Source organism: Ranitomeya variabilis, chromosome 2, assembly GCF_051348905.1.
Source record: "Ranitomeya variabilis isolate aRanVar5 chromosome 2, aRanVar5.hap1, whole genome shotgun sequence".
Taxonomy (NCBI): domain Eukaryota; kingdom Metazoa; phylum Chordata; class Amphibia; order Anura; family Dendrobatidae; genus Ranitomeya; species Ranitomeya variabilis.
The window spans coordinates 387,896,987-387,915,443 of record NC_135233.1 but is presented as its reverse complement, the minus strand read 5'-3'; the positions used below and the strand labels follow the sequence as shown (position 1 = coordinate 387,915,443).

At 49.5% G+C, this 18,457-nt stretch overlaps 2 protein-coding genes across 2 annotated transcripts in view; both read left to right on the top strand.

Annotated features, from left to right (window-relative positions):
- The window catches only part of DACT3 (dishevelled binding antagonist of beta catenin 3), a 44,179-nt gene extending 36,353 nt beyond the window's left edge, over positions 1–7,826 (top strand). The window contains exons 2-4 of the mRNA XM_077286424.1: positions 4,248–4,326; positions 6,081–6,194; positions 6,277–7,826. Coding sequence (XP_077142539.1) covers positions 4,248–4,326; positions 6,081–6,194; positions 6,277–7,202 — 1,119 coding nt within the window. The 3' untranslated portion in view covers positions 7,203–7,826. The remainder of the gene's footprint in view (positions 1–4,247; positions 4,327–6,080; positions 6,195–6,276) is intronic.
- A 4,341-nt stretch (positions 7,827–12,167) lies between these two features.
- On the top strand, positions 12,168–15,971 carry GNG8 (G protein subunit gamma 8). The gene is made up of 3 exons (XM_077292575.1): positions 12,168–12,446; positions 15,550–15,634; positions 15,758–15,971. Exons 2-3 carry the CDS (start codon positions 15,551–15,553, stop codon positions 15,884–15,886), a joined length of 213 nt encoding a protein of 70 aa, XP_077148690.1. The 5' UTR covers positions 12,168–12,446; position 15,550; the 3' UTR covers positions 15,887–15,971.
- Positions 15,972–18,457: the final 2,486 nt, after the last annotated feature.

Here is an 18,457-nt window from a genome sequence, read left to right as displayed (position 1 = left end):
CCCACTAATAAATATGATTATTTTACAGCTTTGAAAGATCTTCAATTATTTTCGCGGAAGCTTATTCTAAAAAAATTGCACAGCAAAGGTGGTAATGACCTGGAAGGTTGGAGTGCTGCAGAGAGAGACACCATAAGAATTTTGGAGGAATTATTGGAGGAACAGATTCCAACTACGGAAGGTAGGTTCCCCAGAGATATTCTTCCCAGATCTACAAGTTTCCCTCCCTTGTCACTCTGCCCGGCGGTAGATGTTTTCACTAAATTAGTGAGCAATGATTTGAAGAAACTGTCTACTTACCGCCGGTACGACAATTTGACCCATGCAGAGAGAGATAGCATCCGCCAGTTACAATCTATGGATGATGTTGTATTTAAAGCGGCTGACAAGGGAGGGAATATTGTGATCTGGCCAGTGGCCAAATATGAACGGGAGGCCTATCGACAGTTACGTAATAATGATGTGTATACAAAAATAGGATATAACCCAGTGGTGTCCTTCTCTGCACGACTCCAAAAAATCTTACTGAGAGCTTTAGATTCGGGGGTCATTGACAAAAAAGTTTTTGAGGGCCTCAGTGTCAAATTCCCAAAGATACCTACCTTTTACTTACTCCCAAAGGTGCACAAGGACGCCGTCAATCCTCCGGGACGTCCGATCGTGTCAGGAATAGGTGGTCTGTGTGACCCCATTTGTAAATTTGTTGATTATTATTTAAAAACAATTGTAGAGACCTTACCTTCTTATGTTAAGGACACGACGGATGTCCTCACGAGGGTTGACGGTGCCTTTGTGGGTCGTGATATTATTCTAGTAACAGCTGATGTAGAAACCTTGTATACCTGCATTAACCATGATGATGGTATTCGGGCGGTCCGCTTCTTCCTCGGGACCTCCAACTTGGACGGCCCCCTGTGTGAGCTCATTCTTGAGCTGCTGCACTTTGTCCTCACGCACAACTTCTTCACCTTTAAAGATCAGTTTTATCAACAAAAGCGCGGCGCAGCCATGGGCGCGGCCTGTGCCCCGGCGTACGCTAACCTCTTTTTGGGTTTCTGGGAGAGGTTGGTTTTCGGTGACGCCGGGTCGGGGGCCGCGGACCATGTGCTGTGCTGGTTACGCTATATTGATGACATCTTGATGTTTTGGCGGGGGACAGTGCAGCAGCTGGAGGAGTTCATGGCGGATCTGAATAGAAATGATTATAACATCAAGTTGACATACAAATATAACAGGACCAAAATTGACTTTCTGGACATTAGCCTGGAGGTGGACCACACATCCACCATCCAGACTGATGTCTTTCGCAAAGAAACGTCTGTCAACTCACTGATTCACGCCACGACTGCGCACAACCAGTCTACAGTAAGGGCCGTCCCGGTTGGACAGTTCCTGAGGATGCGGCGGATCTGCTCGACAGACCAGAGATTCGAAATGCAGGCTTCAGACTTGAGAGAACGGTTTCAACATCGAGGTTATAGTCGGAGGTGCATTAAGCACGGGTATAATAAGGCCAAGTCAGTGTCCCGCACCTCTCTGTTGTATCAAAAAAAGCATAAGAAAAAGGATGACAACATACGATTTATTTCGACATATAACCATGAGTGGGACAGCATGAGAGACATATTGACTAGATACTGGCCTGTGCTTGGGGCGGAATCCTCCCTGAGACCCTTTCTGTCAGACAGACCTCTTATGACTTCCCGACGCGCAAAAAATCTTGGAGACCTATTGGTCAGGAGCCACTATGTGGCCCCAACTAAAAAGTATTTTGGCAACACACAACCCAGAAAAGGATTTTTCAAATGTGGTCACTGTCTGGCATGCAGTAATACATGCCAAACGTCATCTTTTGCGTCAGTGGATCATAAAGAGTACAAAATAGGGGAGTATATCTCGTGTAGTACACAGAATGTAATTTACTACGCTACTTGTGGCTGCCCTCTCACATATATTGGGTTAACATCTAGGGAGTTAAGAGTACGCATTAGAGAGCATGTGCGTGACATTGAGGCTGCGGCAACAGTAGAAGATGTGTCATCCCTCAAAACAATACCGAGGCACTTCCGTATGGTACATAATTGCAATCCAAAAAATTTTTTTGTAAGAGGTATAGATGTCATACACACTGGCATTAGAGGGGGGGATGTTAAAAAGCTGTTAGCGCAACGTGAATTGCGATGGATTGTAACATTGGGAACTATGAAACCGGCTGGGCTAAATGAATCCCTGAATTTCGCTGCATTTTTGTAGAATTATCTCCCCATCCAATATATTATTGTTTTTCCCCTTTACCATCCTGTATTTTATTTGTATGTGTTTTTGTGTCTGGTTTTAATCACACTTTTTTTATTTGTTGTTGTTTCACATGATGCAGGTTTTTCCATAGTGAGCAGTGAATATAGCAATATGATTAAGTTCCGCATATGCTACAAGCAGCATAAGATCTATATGGTCACTTGAGAACATAAGATTGGACAATACCATCATATTGGAGAACAATTGCAAAAGTCTGGACCCCCTGTCGCATGGGAGAGCCTCCACCGTATACTTATGTGCCACATATGGATACATTTTTTAGTTCTACATGATGCAGGTGTCTTCCATAGTGAGCAGTGAATACTGCAATATGACTTAGTCCCGTATATGCTACAAGCAGCAAAAGATCTATATGGTTATTTGGAACACAAGATCGGACAATACCAATATATTGGGAGAATTTTTGCAAAAGTTTGGACCCCCTGCTATATGGGAGAACCTCTATCGTTTATTTATGTGTCACACATGTATTTTTTAGTTTTTATCTAGCATATGGTCACCTTATATACACCCTGGCCGTGGTGCGCACTAACAGTGTTACTGGGGTCGGTCACCCGCTCTCGTCCGGCGGCGCCCATCTGCGCATGGGATCGGGACCTATTGGTGCCTGCTCCTATGTGTGGCTGGGCAGGTCCGGGCGGGGGCGGGGAGATGACTGCAGTGATGTGGGCGTGCGCCGTCCAACACGGCCGGGGGGTGGTTACCATCACATGATGGTCACATGACCGTTGTCAGGACGATATAAGGTCCTGAAAACCATTCTCAATCCACACTATTCCCCTTGATAAAGCAAGTACTTACAGGTAGCGAAACGTGCGTCGGGGTGCGTGCTGGAGCGTCCGCATACCAGGTGAGACCAGCCTCCCATGTGTTCAATATGATAACCGTTTTTTCAGGACCACTAGCGTTTCCAGGGTCCACAAGGTTTTTGTGTCTAGGACCTTAGGGTGCACATAACGCATGGTCTATAGCTCTTTCACTACTCGTGTCCATATGGCATAGGACACACAGAGGGTGATAGACATAGTATTTTATTCATAGTTACACATGGAGATTTTGGCTTGGTAGCACCTTAGTTATGGTCCACATTAAGAACATGTACAGCTAATGGTTTATGTGGTACGCTCCTCTATTAATCCTGGTGTCTTTCTTTACACTCTTGTGTTCTGTACACGGGTATTTACAGATAACGTGTTCATGTGTTTTTGTATCATGTCTATTTTATTGGTCTTTTTTGTATGAGTGTTTTTTGTAACTAATAAATTTATCGCTTTTATATATTTGAGAAAGCTTCCTTTGTTCTCTTCTATTAACTAAATACTACGTGGGCAGTGTTATATACCGCGTGGCTGCTATATACTACCTGGCCAGTGTTAGATACTATGTTGGCTGTGTTTTGTACTGCGTGGGCTGTGCTATATATTACGTGGCTAGTGTTATATACTACGTCGCTTGTGTTATATACTGCGTGGCTGCTATATACTGCGTGGGCTGTGTTATATAGTACGTGGGCTGTGTTATATACTGTTTGGGCTGTGTTATATACTGCGTGCCCACTGTTATATACTGCGTGGCCTGTATAAACGCATTGGGTATTCTACAATATGTATGTCTGTATGTATATAGCAGCCACATAGTATATAGCACAGGCCACATAGTATTTGTCTGCTATATACTACATGGCTCCTATATACTACGTGGCCTGTGCTATATACTATGTGGCTGCTATATACATACATATTCTAGAATACCCGATGTGTTAGAATTGGGCCTATATATATATATATATATATATATATATATATATATATATATATATATATATATGTGTGTATATATAACCTCCATCGTCCTTCCCCTCCTTGCGTGCCTTTGTGTGACGCCCATTGCCCCCCGTATGTTCTGACATTCGCCTGTTTCCCCCTCAGGATCTGGACCGGCAGCTGTGGGAGTTGGAGAGACAACTTGGAGAATTACGGTTAAGAGCAGAGAACGACCAGGAGAACGGTGAGCCGGCAACGCGACTGTAGCGGGAGATCAGCATCCGGCCCGTGAGTGGGCAGTGTGGGCCATGGGACGGCATGTGTCAGGGTGGTGACGCCATATGTGCATCAGGTGGGAGGCCCGTACAGATACCATTATGATACACGTGCCGCCACTGATTCATTGGCCGCTCGTTCTCTGTGATGTTTCTCGCTTCTGGACTTGTTTCTTTGTCACAACGTCCCCTGAGGTTCCAGTCTCACCCATTCTCCACCCCTCATATCCTCCGGCTCTGGGGTCCCATCGCCCCCAGGATGCCCGGCTCCTGTGGTGCCCGAGAATTCTCAGTTTTGCACGTAATCTGTTCTGCAGCCGATGGTCCCAGTGCCATCACCGCTGTGCTCTGTAGAGGGCGCCACTGTGATGGTTTGGATGGGGATTTTGTGGGATGACTGACAGGCCGTGTTCATTCCTGCCCAGTACACGTGTGGATCCTGAGGTTTTCCTTCTCCTGCCCAGTGGACTGTGCCCTGCGCCCTTCAGTGCTGCCTATCAGGGGGCAGGGATAAAAATGAACCCTTTGGAAATCACAACTTTCTTTTTGTGGGTGTGTGTGTGTGTGTGTGCAGTGATAAAACGGCAGGCCAGCTGTGCATCCCCTGTTCTTTGATTCCCTCCCTCCAGCACTTGCCAGACCCCCTGAAACGCCACCCAGGGAGCCACCTGAGCACCCACAAAACCCACTCGGCCCTCACGCCTTTTTCACTTCACACCATCAGGTGCAGGATTCCCGGCGTATTTTGGAGACTCCCCTTTTCCCTGGACTGTTTGACGGCTGCAGATAATGAGATTTATTTTTAGCACTGAGCTTTGTTTATAAAGCCCCTCCTGCCCACCGAGTTTACACAGCTGCCTCACGCCCACTCGCTACCGTCCTCTGAAGAAAAGTGGAACCCTGTACATATGGGAGGAGTGCGGACTAGGAAATGGAGTGCGAGGGTGTCTATACTGGGTGGTACAGTAGTGGAGGGATGTATGGTACTGGGTGGCGGAGTAGTGGAGGGGTGCGTGTGCTGGGTGGCGCAGTAACGGAGGGGTGTATGGTACTGGGTGGCGCAGCAATGGTGGGGTGTATGGTACTGGGTGGCGCAGTGGCGGGGAGGGGTGCGGGTACTGGGTGGCGCAATGGCGGAGAGGGGTGCGTGCACTGGGTGGCGCAGTGGCGGGGAGGGGTGCGTGCACTGGGTGGCGCAGTGGCGGGGAGGGGTGCGTGCACTGGGTGGCGCAGTGGCGGGGAGGGGTGCGTGTACCAGGTGGCACAGTGGCGGGGAGGGGTGCGTGCACCGGGTGGCACAGCGGCGGGGAGGGGTGCGTGCACTGGGTGGCACAGCGGCGGGGAGGGGTGCGTGCACTGGGTGGCACAGCGGCGGGGAGAGGTGCGTGCACTGGGTGGCGCAGCGGCGGGGAGAGGTGCGTGCACTGGGTGGTGCAGTGGCGGGGAGGGGTGTGTGCACTGGGTGGCGCATTAGTGGAGGGGTGCGTGCACTGGGTGGCGCAGTGGCAGGGAGGGGTGCGTGCACTGGGTGGCGCAGTAGCGGAGAAGTGCGCACTGGGTGGCGCAGTAGCGGAGGGGTGTGTGCACTGGGTGGCGCAGTGGCAGGGACGTGCACTGGGTGGCGCAGTAGTGGAGGTGTGCATGCACTGGGCATTGTCTCTCGGAGTGGGATTCACTAGACAGCACATTTTGGGTCCTATCATTTCTGTCCTTTATCTTGCAGTGGAGTATGAAGCTGATGGTTCGGAGGCAGGTGACGTGTTCCTGGACCGGGCCCCCCGAGTAGGACAAGCTGAGGCTCGGCTGCATTACGCCAGTGAGCGCCCGAAAAGCGCAGGTGAGGTCTGGCGAGTTTCCCCCGCTGCTCCTGTCGCTTCTCCTCTTCTGTGTAACTGCCCCGCTCTTCTTTCTGCCCTCAGGTGATCTGGTTGTGGGATCCCATCACCCTCGTTCCTCTTCTTCTCGTCTTCTGGTGCCTCGTTCCATGTCTGCCCCTTACCCTTCCCCTTCATCTCCCCCTCCCCCACCTCCTCCGCCACCGCCTCCTGCTCGCCGCGCTGAAGGTTATATTCTTTCTCTCCTTCGCCGTCAGCTCCGCGCCCCGTATCTCCGTTCTGTTTCTGCTGATCGTCCACCTGCCCCAGCCCCAGTGTGCAGAATGGCCAGCACCTCTTATACCCCAACTCACCGCGGCCCCCGCAGAAAGCACCCGCCTCTCTTAAAGGGCCACAGTGTGGAGGGGTCCCCACCAAAGCCCCCAAGGAAATGCCTTTCTGCAGAGGAACCGCCTAGGAAAAGAGGCGGACGAAGGACACCAAGGTCACTGTCAGAAACTAGCCTGAGGGACCCGGCCCCACGGCCGGAGGAGAACGTGGACCTCAGGGTGCCCCCAGAAGTGTGGCAGGGATCCAGGGGGCACTTAGATGGCTGGGTCAACCCCCGCACTTACAAGGAGAGCTGGGCTAATACCAGGGCTCACACCGAGGGCTGGGCGGACCCACAGGCCTTCGTGCAGGAATGGGGGGACCCTCAACCGCATATGCAAGAAGGGAGCCGTTGCTACACCCTGGGAAGAGATGGCAGGGCCCCAACAGTGAGGATCGGACCCCCCTGCAGAAAGTGGAGGTCGACGGCAGAGATTAGTGCTGGGGTCCCAGAGGGGGAAGCGAGGGTAGACTCGGAAGGAGAAGAGGAGGAAGAAGGGGGCTTGGTATGGCCCATGCAGCTTCCTCCCCGGGATGCCGAAGGGCGCCCCCAAATGTTTAAGGTGAAGGCTTCTCAGGCGCTTAAGAAAAAGATCATGCGGTTCCACACAGGGTCACTCAAGGTAATGACCACTGTGTGATCGGACCCCAATCCACACTGTGGACCCCATCCAACACAATCATGGTGGAACTCCCCCTTCCCTGCACATCCTGCCACCGTTCCCATCGAAGAACCCTAGTCAGCAGCGGCTGATAACTGGGAGCAATAGATTGTGCTAACTCGTCCTCCAGTCGCCTCACCCAGTAATGGCTGATAACAGGGAGTAATAGAGTACATTTTCTTGCACTGTACATGAAGAGACCCCCAGACTGCGGTTGTAACACGGCTTTAATGTGCCTGCTTTCTGGACTGTCTCCCACAATGCATCATGGCGCAACTCCCATGATGATTCTAGATCGGCAGGAGACTACATGTGCCAGGATGCATTTATGTCTGTGAGGTTGCATGAGTGTTTAACCCTTTCTCTGTCGGTGAAGGTTCCTCACTCCACTCCACCCCCCATCATCAGTCTCCCGGTGTTCTGTACAGTTCTGTGTATAATGACCCGGCGGCTGTGTACAGACGTGTATAGAGACGGCGCCGCGGATCGAGCATTGATTGTATATATCACCCTGCCGTGTACAGGAGGCGCCGCCGCCGCAAACTGCTGTAAATATCCGCCATTGTTTTCTATCCGAGCCTGTAAATAAAGTGTTTCTTGTCACTTTGTGTCTTCGCGCTCTTATTTCCTCGGTTACTGTAAGGGGTGTTATGTCTTGGGGGCAGCAGCTCATCAGTACAGTGTGCCCCGAGGCAAACTGTAGGTCTTATATTCATTTAGCAGGAGGCTCAGGATGAACAGACGCCCACATTAGGGTGTTGTGGTTCTCTACTGGCTGCATTGTTCTCAACTCGCTGTCCCAGAGCTGCTGCGATTGTGCTTGGATCAGCCGTCATGGCGGCCTCGGCGGTCGCTCCGCCTAGCGGTGAATGTTTCGGCGAACGCGGTTCCGTTTTGTGCACGACATTGCTGTCCCCATCACCGCAGGATCCGCGTCCACATCTGCCCCTCGCACACAAAGTGCCGTCTGTCTCATCTCCGAGTCGTCATGGAAACTGAACTAAAACCTCCAGTCCAAATATAACACAGAACGTGATTCATGCAGAGCCGCGCTGTACACGGGGAGGTGGGGGGCTGTAATCCGCAGGCTGGAGACGGCTGCCTTCCCAGGGATGAGAGCGCTCAGCCTCCTGTAATGTGCGCCCCCACATCGTGCCGCACTCATCGGTACACCTGTGCGCTGCCCCCTAGAGGAGAGGATGGAATGCAGCAGCACCAGAGAGAATTCCATGGACGCCCGCAGAACCGATATATATATATATATATATATATATATATATATCTTTGATTCCCTGTGGCGTGGCAGCTTTTCGGATAAAACAATGTTTCAACTTGCTGCAGATGGTGTCACTGTGCATCGATCAACTATACAACGCACTGTGTTTTTTTGCCGCCATGCATAACGCCTTTTTGTATTACCAAACAACTCAATCTTGGTTTCATGAGTCCACAGGACCTTCTTCCAAAACGAAATTGGCTTCTCCAAATGTGCTTTTGCATACCTCAGCCGACTCTGTTTGTGGCGTGCTTGCAGAAACTGCTTCTTTCGCATCACTCTCCCATGCAGCTTCTCCTTGTGCAATGTGCGTTGTATAGTTGACCGATGCACAGTGACACCATCTGCAGCAAGTTGATGCTGCAGATCTCTGGAGGTGGTCTGAGGATTGTCCTTGACTGATCTCACCATTCTTCTTCTCTGCCTTTCTGATGTTTTTCTTGGCCTGCGACTTCTGGTCTTAACAAGAACTGTACCTGTGTTCTTCCATTTCCTTACTTTGTTCCTCACAATGGAAATTGACAGGTTAAATCTCTGAGACAGCTTTTTGTATCCTTCCCCTGAACAACTATGTTGAATAACCTTTGTTTTCAGATCATTTGACAGTTGTTTTGAGGAGCCCATGATGCCACTCTTCAGAGGAGATTCAAACAGGAGAACAACTTGCAAGTGGCCACTTTAAGTAGCTTTTCTCATGATTGCATACACCTAGCTATGAAGTTCAAAGCTCAATGAGGTTACAAAACCAAAAAAAGTGCTTTAGTAAGTCAGTAAAAAGTAGGTAGGAGTATTTAAAACAAGAAAATGATAAGGGTGCCCATACTTATGCACCTGTCAAATTTTGTTTGAATGCAGATTGCACATTTTCTGTTAGTACAATAAACCTCATTTCAAGGCAAAAACATTACTGTGTCCAACAGTTGTTAGATATATGAAACTGAAATAGCTGTTGCAAAAAAAACCATTTTTATAAAACATTAAGCTTAAGATTAATAGGGGTGCCCAAACTTTTTCATATGACTGTATATATAATTAGTGCAGATTCAAAGAGTCCGGGACGTGGTGGCAGATTGTGGTAGTGGTATGTCCTTTTTCTATCTCCAGCCAAAAATTCCAAGATCCTTTTTTTTTTTTTTTATAAATAAAAAATAAAAAAAAACCTTTTGCTTGGGTTGTGCCTTTTTATACTAAAGGCTCGCACAATTTGTCGCATATTACTTCTGATCTGCCGAAAAGAAAGATGAGAGAGTTTCATTTTATGAAGTCACAAATGATGAATTCTCCAATATTCCTCTTCTGAACAAAGAAAATTAAAAAAAAAAATACTTGATGGAACCAAGAAAAGGTGGCCTGGGGTACAAAAAGGTGCAAATCACAAAGTCACTGTTAGGGTATGGCTCCATGGTCCGGAGGGGCGGCGGTATCGCCGCAGCGGCAAAGCCGCTCGGCACTAAGCCCCGCCCCCTTTCTGGGACGCGATGGTGCCGGATGTGTACAGTACACATCCGGGATCATCGCACCCCTCGCCATAGGGCCCTGTGATATGCCTTGCGGGGACGCTGCGTCCCCGCAAGGTGTACGGACATGCTGCGATCTGAAAAGACGCGCAGCATGTCCGGAGTCGCAGGGCCGCCGCGTGCGGGTTTCCACGCATAGTGGAGACGGGATTTCATAAAATCCCCTCCACTATGCTGGAACATCTGGACGCTGCTTGTTTGACGCTGCAGCGTCAAACAAGCAGCGTTTACTTACTGTGGAAACATACCCTTAGATGGTGAGATTAGTGGGTAGAGGAACGACGACGGCCTCGCCAGCAGAGGAAGAAATCAGAAATGTCACTAGACGGTGATTTGATGATCTCTGGGAGTAGATGTTATGGGGAGGAGAAGGGCAGGAGACTTCAATAGAGAAGGAGAAGGGCAGGAGACTTCAATAGAGACAGAGAAGGGAAGGAGACTTTAATTGAGAAGGAGAAGGGCAGGAGATTTCAATAGAGGAAGAGAAGGGCAGGAGACTTCAATAGAGGAAGAGAAGGGCAGGAGACTTCAATAGAGGAAGAGAAGGGCAGGAGACTTCAATGGAGACAGAGAAGGGCAGGAGACTTCAATAGAGGAAGAGAAGGGCAGGAGACTTCAATAGAGGAAGAGAAGGGCAGGAGACTTCAATAGAGGAAGAGAAGGGCAGGAGACTTCAATGGAGACGGAGAAGGGCAGGAGACTTCAATAGAGGAAGAGAAGGGCAGGAGACTTCAATGGAGACAGAGAAGGGCAGGAGACTTCAATAGAGACGGAGAAGGGCAGGAGACGTCAATAGAGAAGGCGAAGGGCAGGAGACTTCAATAGAGGAAGAGAAGGGCAGGAGACTTCAATGGAGACAGAGAAGGGCAGGAGACTTCAATAGAGAAGGAAAAGGGCAGGAGACTTCAATAGGGAAGGAGAAGAGCAGGAGACTTCATTAGAGACGGAGAAGAGCAGGAGACTTCAATAGAGGAGATTGTTACTGGAGGTGAAAAGCAAGAGATTTTATGGAAAAATGGTGACAATCGGTGAGGGAAGAGGAGGAGAAGACATTACTGTAGTGGAGACATTATCCGGGAGTAAGAGCAGACGAGTACTGAGAGAGGAGAGGGCTGATGTAAATGGAAGGAGATGTTACCAGGGATGAAAGGATGAGATGATGCCGGGAAAGATGTGAAGGAGACCTGACCCGATTTCTCATACCAATGGCTGCATCCTGCACAGCACTTGTTCCCTTTGTGTCGCCCGTTTCCTCATAGATTGTAAGCTCTTGTGGTCCGGACCCCCGCTCTGGTAATTGTAGCATTGTGTGCCCCTCTGCAATGTCTGATCTTGTCTGACGGGTCTCCTGAGTTGTAAAGTGCTGCAGAATATGTTAGCGCCATATAAATAAACTGATTCCTCCCAGCACAGCGCATCCTCTCTCCATGACGGTGTGTGGTATCGTACCCAGCACTGAGCCGCCCTACCAGGCACTGCCACGTACAAGGGTGGCGCTGTTTTTGGAAAATTGTGCCCATGTTTTACCTTTGGCCTAATACTTCACCCTCTAAGGTTAGAAGGGAAAATCCTCCAATAAAAGATGTCAGAACACAATTTCTGGGGGTATTAGGGCCTTGAAAGAAGGGTCCGGGGATTAGTTTAGGGTCTGCCCGATTTATCTTTATGGCTATAGAGTTGTCTTTAGTTCTGCTGAGCGGGTTGTTAGGAGAAGGTGTAACACTTCTCGTATTCATCAGGTCAGGGGAGGATTGTACTGTATTTTACAGTATTTGGAGGGTCTCGCTCTTTTAGGGAATTACTTTGAGGGGTGCTGCTGAGCTCTCTGTGATATCCAATAATAGCGAACAGCCTACTAATTCCCAAGGGCCGACACCTAGTGGGTCAGCGGGCGGCAATGGATTATCCTGTGGTCGGTGCAGGGGGATGGCGGAAGAGTCCAGGGTCACTGTGTGGTTCTGATGACCTACCCCACACTGAACTACAAATGACGAGCTACATAACGAAGCCGCCCCAAAAATACTAACCCCCCCGTAGTACAGAGGGGAAAACCTGGATAAACTAGGCCTCAATTATCAAAACTCTTAGTTACCCATAGCAATCAACCTGAATGCAGCTTTCATTTTCACACAGCAGGTTCAGAAATCAAAGGTGCGCTGTGAATAAGGCCTAATACATATCTGATGCTCACTGATAGTGAAAGGCGTCAGGTGATTCGGCCGTTGTGCGATCTGTGGACATCTCCCGCCCCTCATACTCCTATAATGAGATTCTCCTCTGAGAGGAACAATGAGGCGACATCTGCTCTGGCGTCTCCACCCCATCTCCGGGGACCGTCAATCAGGAGAAGGCGTCCCGGCCACCTGCCAGTACCTGGAGGAGACGCCCGGAGCCTGCACCGCTGTCCTGCCTGCTCTGCCCGGGATACAGGTGGGTACATGGGCTATGGGGGGCTGCATCTGGGGGGAGCTCAGGTGAATCAATATTGGGCCCCTAAGGCTGGGGGCCACAAACTGAACATTGAAGAACTTCACCATCCCAGATATCATACTGATATATTCCTAGGGAAATGCAGTGACAGATATACTGCCGCTCTATTGTCCTCAGTCATCTGCCCTGGTGTAAAGCTCTGCAGCTGCAGGTGAGCAATGCTCTGCAGAAACCAGTGTGAGGTAATGGGGGAGATTTAGTCAGCTAAATGCACTACAATTCTCATTTATTTTGCACCAGAAAAGCCTTCCCCTAAATTTCCGATCTGTTTTAGATATTTTTTTGCACCTTATCCCCTTCGTGCTCCATCGTGCATTCAGCAGGAGCGGAGTTATACAGTATCTGCCTCTAACAGCAGTGACCAAAGCGAGCTCTGATCGCTGCTGTTTAATCCTTAAAATGGCGCTGTCAATCACTGGCAGCAGCATCTAAACCGCACCATCCTGGTGGAGTGTTTCCATTTGGGTGACCATGGTCCGTGCTCCTCCATCATGGGTTCACAAGGTACTGATGTAATGGCAGCCTGGAGCTTGCTGAAGGCCCCTGCTGCTGCCATCTTGGTCCCCCAGGTTCTATCTTCATAGACCATGAGCTGTCCTCTATATTGTGGCATTGCAATGTATCGAACACGTGATTAGACAATCCTAGATTCCATATTAATAGATTAAGTCAAATGTAAAAATAAATAAGTTAACTTGAATTGCCTTATTTTTCTCAGTTAAAAAGAAAAAAATGAGTAAAATTAAATAATATTCAGGCTGCCTATACTTACAGAGATCAGATAATTAAAAACTAAATTATTCCTACAGTAAACCTTGTAAAGAAGAAAAAAAAACAGAATAAAGATGCCAAAATTACTGTGCTCACAAATAAGGATCACAGCATTGTATGTAGATTAGGATGGCCATTACACGCTGCGGTGCGGCTCAAGGGGAAAATACAAAGTCTTGTGTCTCAAAAATTGGCGACACAACCCCAATTTATCTTTTTACAAAGTTCAGGATATTTTAAGCCACTAATATAGCATAGAGACTATTATATATATATATATATATATATATATATATATATATATATATATATATAATATAGTATTCCTGTGATCGCACTGACCTGTGGAAACTTGTTACCAAATCATTTTTACCGCACAATGATCAATATAAGTGCGGAACTCAAGAAACAATGGCCGTCACGTAACTGAAATCCGCTCTGTGCGCCGCTTCATCGCAGTGCTGCACAAGTCAATGGGCTCTACCGCGACAAGTAAGTCGCATAAAGTCGCACTTGGTTTGATCCCTTCCGGATTTCTTGTTGCCGTAGTGTGTTACAATGTGACTTCATTCACTTGGGTAGCGGCGGCACAGGGCGAATTTCATGTGTCGGCTCTCGCAGCCAAAGTCGCCATGTAGCCCCATCCAAAAGGAATTTCCCCATATTAGTAGTTACATTGTATCTATAGGATAGGCGATAAACTTCGTCATTGCTGGGGTCCGGATGCTGGGACCCCCACTGATATGTACATTGTTTGCTCTCTGCTTTCACGCCCTGTTTTTCTTGCTGATGGGTTTGGTCTTGTCCCCTGCTGTGTAATTGCTGCATTGATTACCTCTCTGGGGTGATCTGCTGCCTGCAGGTACAAGGTACACCTGTCACATCCCAAATATAACTGCTCTCTCAACACATAATCCACCTCCCACTAGATGAAGGTGCATCAGCCGTGTCCGTAATCTGTGACCGCTGGGAGAGGCCGCGGAGAACCACAGCATTCATACCTCTTCTTTTGATTAGCCATCCTGGTGCGATGTCATCGTTGTGGCATGGCGCACAAGTGACTGCGCCAGGCCGGCTAATCAAATGAGCTGGTTGTGCTACAGGTATGAGGGTGTGCTGGGCTCCCAACTGGCACCCACAGATTGTGGACGTAGACAATGGACCAAAATCCTGCCAATCCATTCACAACAACTCTACCATTAACAACATGCAGGACACTGATTACTCATGAGGAGAAGCAGGTGGGGTGTAAGATTCATCTGTCATCAGTAAAACAGATGAATCAACTCTGCACTGCCCCTCCAGGGTGTCGCCCCCTCCCAAGGACTGTCCCTCCAGAATGTCTCCCCCTCCTAAGGACCACTCCTCCAGGGTGTCACTCCCCCTTCCCCAGCACCGACCTTCCAGGGTGTCACTCCCCCTTCCCCAGCACCACCCCTCCAGGGTGTTGCCCCCCCCTCCCAAGGACTGCCCCTAGAGGGTGTCGCGTTCTCCCAAGGACTGCCCCTCCAGGGTGTCGCATCCTCCCAAGGACTACCCCTCCTGGGTGTCGCCGCTCTCAGGACTGCCCCTTCAGGGTGTCGCCCCCTCCCAAGGTCTGCCCCTTCAGGGTGTCGCCACCCTCCCAAGGACTTCCCCTCCAGGGTGTTGCCCCCCCAAGGACTGCCCCTCCTGGGTGTTGCTGCTGCCCTCAGGACTGCCCCTCCAGGGTGTTGCTGCCGCCGCCCTCAGGACCAACCCTCCAGGGTGTCGCCCCCCTCACAAGGACTGCCCCTCCAGGGTGTCACCCCCCCTCACAAAGACTGCCCCTCCTGGGTGTTGCTGCTGCCCTCAGGACTGCCCCTCCAGGGTGTTGCTGCCGCTGCCCTCAGGACCAACCCTCCAGGGTGTCGCCCCTCTTCCAAGGACTGCCCCTCCAGGGTGTCGCCCCCCCCTCCCAAGGATTGCACCTCCTGGCTGTCGCCGCCGCCCTCAGGACTGCCCCTCCAGGGTGTCGCCACTGCCCTCAGGACCAACCCTCCAGGGTGTCTCCCAGTACCATTCCTCCAGGGTGTCACCCCCTTCCCCAGGACCACCACCCATGCAGAGTATTAGGACCAATACTCTCCACTCAGAGCTTCTTGAATTGAGGTTTTCATGGTTGCGCCCCCATATGACATCAGCCTAATAACTGTCAGAGTTTTGGGGGTTGATATATTTTTTTCTGTGTAAGGAAAGTGTCCAATATCTAAATATTATTTTATAACCCTATTGTGCTGTTGCTTTATTACAGAATGTCTAATAATTTAGCCAAAATTGTTGAGGCCCGAAAAGACGTGGAGCAGCTAAAGATGGAGGTGAACATAGACCGGATGAAGGTGAGGCGTGTCTGTGCTAGCCATCAGGATTGGTTGCCCATAGCCCCGCCCCCTGGTGATGACATCACTGATATGACATAACTGTGCTGTGTTGCTGTCTGACACTGTGCTGTTGTCTCGCAGGTGTCAGTCGTGGTGTCGGACATTCTCTCCTTCTGTCAGTCTCACTTTGTGTCGGATCCGCTGGTCTCTCCGGTTCCGGCTGTCGAGAATCCTTTCCGTGACAAGAGACTTGTCTGCGTTGTGCTGTGAGTTGTCAGGATCAGGATGAGTTGTCAGCACTCCGTATGTGTCCTGTGTACAGTCCTGATCTCATTAAAGCTGTCGTCGTCCCTCCGCTTCTGCGTCAGTGTCTGCCATTATTTATACTGTGGTTACAGAGCCAGGAATCAATCACTGATCATTCCACCAGGAGTACTGCAATGCCCAGCAGAGGATGTGTGGCCTCTATATGAGGGCAGGTCTCGTGTATTATGGCCCGGAGCTCCCTATAGATGGCGATGTAGCAGGAGGTCAGCTGCTCTCAGTGCGGTCTGTGGAGGAAGCGGGCCTGCACCGTACAGATAATCCATCAGTGTATATAATAATATAGTGATATAGCTCCATATAATAGTGCAGCAGCCTTTATAATAACTCCATACAATTATTCCTCAGTCACCACAATAAATAATTCCCCTATATAATAATAATTGTATTTCTATAGCGCCATCATATTCTACAGCACTTTACATTTTAGAGGGGACTTGTACAGATGATAAAGATATTACAGAATAACACACAACTCCGATACCAGGAGCAGTGGGGGTCTGGCTGCTCACTAGCTACAATCTATGAGGAATTATGGGGGACACAAATGGTAAATGGTCACAACTACTTGTATTGTAGTGTCCGGCCATAATGTAATAAATAGGGAGTTCACATAACGCTGCATGAACCGGTCAGCGGCCAGTGTGTGCACAGCACAGACACCGAGGGTAATAAGTGAGTAGAGGGTGAGAACAGATGATACGAGGGTCCTGATTTTGAAGAGAGTTGTGTATGGGCAAAACGGGGATAGTTATATAAGTGAGACAGTAGGCCGGTCTGAAGAAATGCGTTTTTAGGCCACACTTAAATTGGATATTAGGAATTCATCGAATTGTCCTGGGTAGGGCATTCCAGAAAATTGGCGCAGCATGAGAGACGTTTTCGAGATGGGAACGCGAGGTTCGGATTATTGAGGATGTTAGCCTTACGCCGTTGGCAGCATGGGGGACACGGGTAGAAGACGAGTAGGAAATATTGGGGGTGCAGAACCGTGGAGTGATTTGTGGATGAGAGTGATGAGTTTATATTGGACCCTGTGGTAGATGTGCGGCCAGTGTAGTGACTGGCGCAGGGTGGAGGCATCGGTGTAGGGGCTGGAGAGGAATCTGGTCCTGGCTGATGCATCCAGGACGGATCAGAGAGGGGAGAGAATAGTGAGAGGAGACCGATCTGTAGAGAGATGTAACAGTCCAGGTGAGAACGGATAAGAGCCGCAGTCAGAGATTCTGCAGAGTCAAAAACAGTAAGAAAGGTTGAATTCTAGAGATGGTTGTGAGATGTAGGTGACATGAGGGAGTGATCAGATGTAAGGAGTGAAGGAAAGATCTGAATCAAGAGCGTCTCCAAGACAGCGGATGTGGTGCTGGGCAGTAATGGTGGAACCACACATGGGAATGGCAATGTCCGGTATAGGTCGGTTAGTGCAGGAGGAAACACAAGGAGGTCAGTTTTTGACAGGTTCAGTTTTAGACCCAAGGAGGGCCTGATTTTAGAGACATCGGACTGACAATCTCTGGTATCTGTAATAATGGGGGGTGATGTCAGGAGACGAGGTGTATAATTGGGGTCTTCAGGAAAGAGATCGGACTGGAAACCAAATCTACTGATTGTTTGTCCAATAGGTGCGGTATACAAAGAGAAGAGGAGAGAACCTAGGACTGATCCTTGAGGAACCCCAACAGTAAAGGGAATATGAGAGGAGGAGGATCCAGCAAAAGATACAGTGAAGGAGTGGTTAGAGAGATAGGAGGAGAACCAGGAGAGGGCTGTGTCCTTGAGGCCGATGGAGCAGAGCATAGTGAGAAGGAGCTGATGATCCACAGTGTCGAATGCTGCAGAGAGATCCAAGAGAATTAGCATGGAGTAGTGACCATTAGATTTAGCTGTTAGTAGGTCATTAGATACTTTAGTGAGCGCAGTTTCAGTAGAGTGTAAAGAGCGGAGTTATCTGAGAGATGGCGGATAAGACGTGAGTGGACCAGGCGTTCTAGAAGTTTAGAGACCGGTTTGTAGTTAGCAGCGAAGTTCTGGCCCAGGGATGGTTTTTAAGTAATGGCTGTATGATGGCGTGCTTAAGGTACCGTTACACTAAACGACTTACCAACGATCACGACCAGCGATACGACCTGGCCGTGATCGTTGGTAAGTCGTTGTGTGGTCGCTGGGGAGCTGTCACACAGACAGCTCTCTCCAGCGATCAATGATCAGGGGAACGACTTCGGCATCGTTGAAACTGTCTTCAACGATGCCGAAGTCCCCCTGCAGCACCCGGATAACCAGGGTAAACATGCAGGGCCGCGCTTAGTAACCCGATATTTACCCTGGTTACCATTGTAAAAGTAAAAAAAAAAACACTACATACTCACATTCTGATGGCGCGCTGCTGCAGAGAGCTTCCCTGCACTGAATGTGTCAGCGCCGGCAGCGGCCCTGCGCTTAGTAGTTTACCCTGGTTACAAGTGAACACATCGCTGGATCGGCGTCACACACGCCGATCCAGCGATGACAGCGGGTCAT

Bases quoted from the DNA above. Each gene is read 5' to 3' on its own strand.
- GNG8 (XM_077292575.1), top strand. From the start codon at position 15,551: ATGTCTAATAATTTAGCCAAAATTGTTGAGGCCCGAAAAGACGTGGAG. The intron at 15,635-15,757 runs GTGAGGCGTGTC...GTTGTCTCGCAG, and splicing joins TGAACATAGACCGGATGAAG to GTGTCAGTCGTGGTGTCGGA.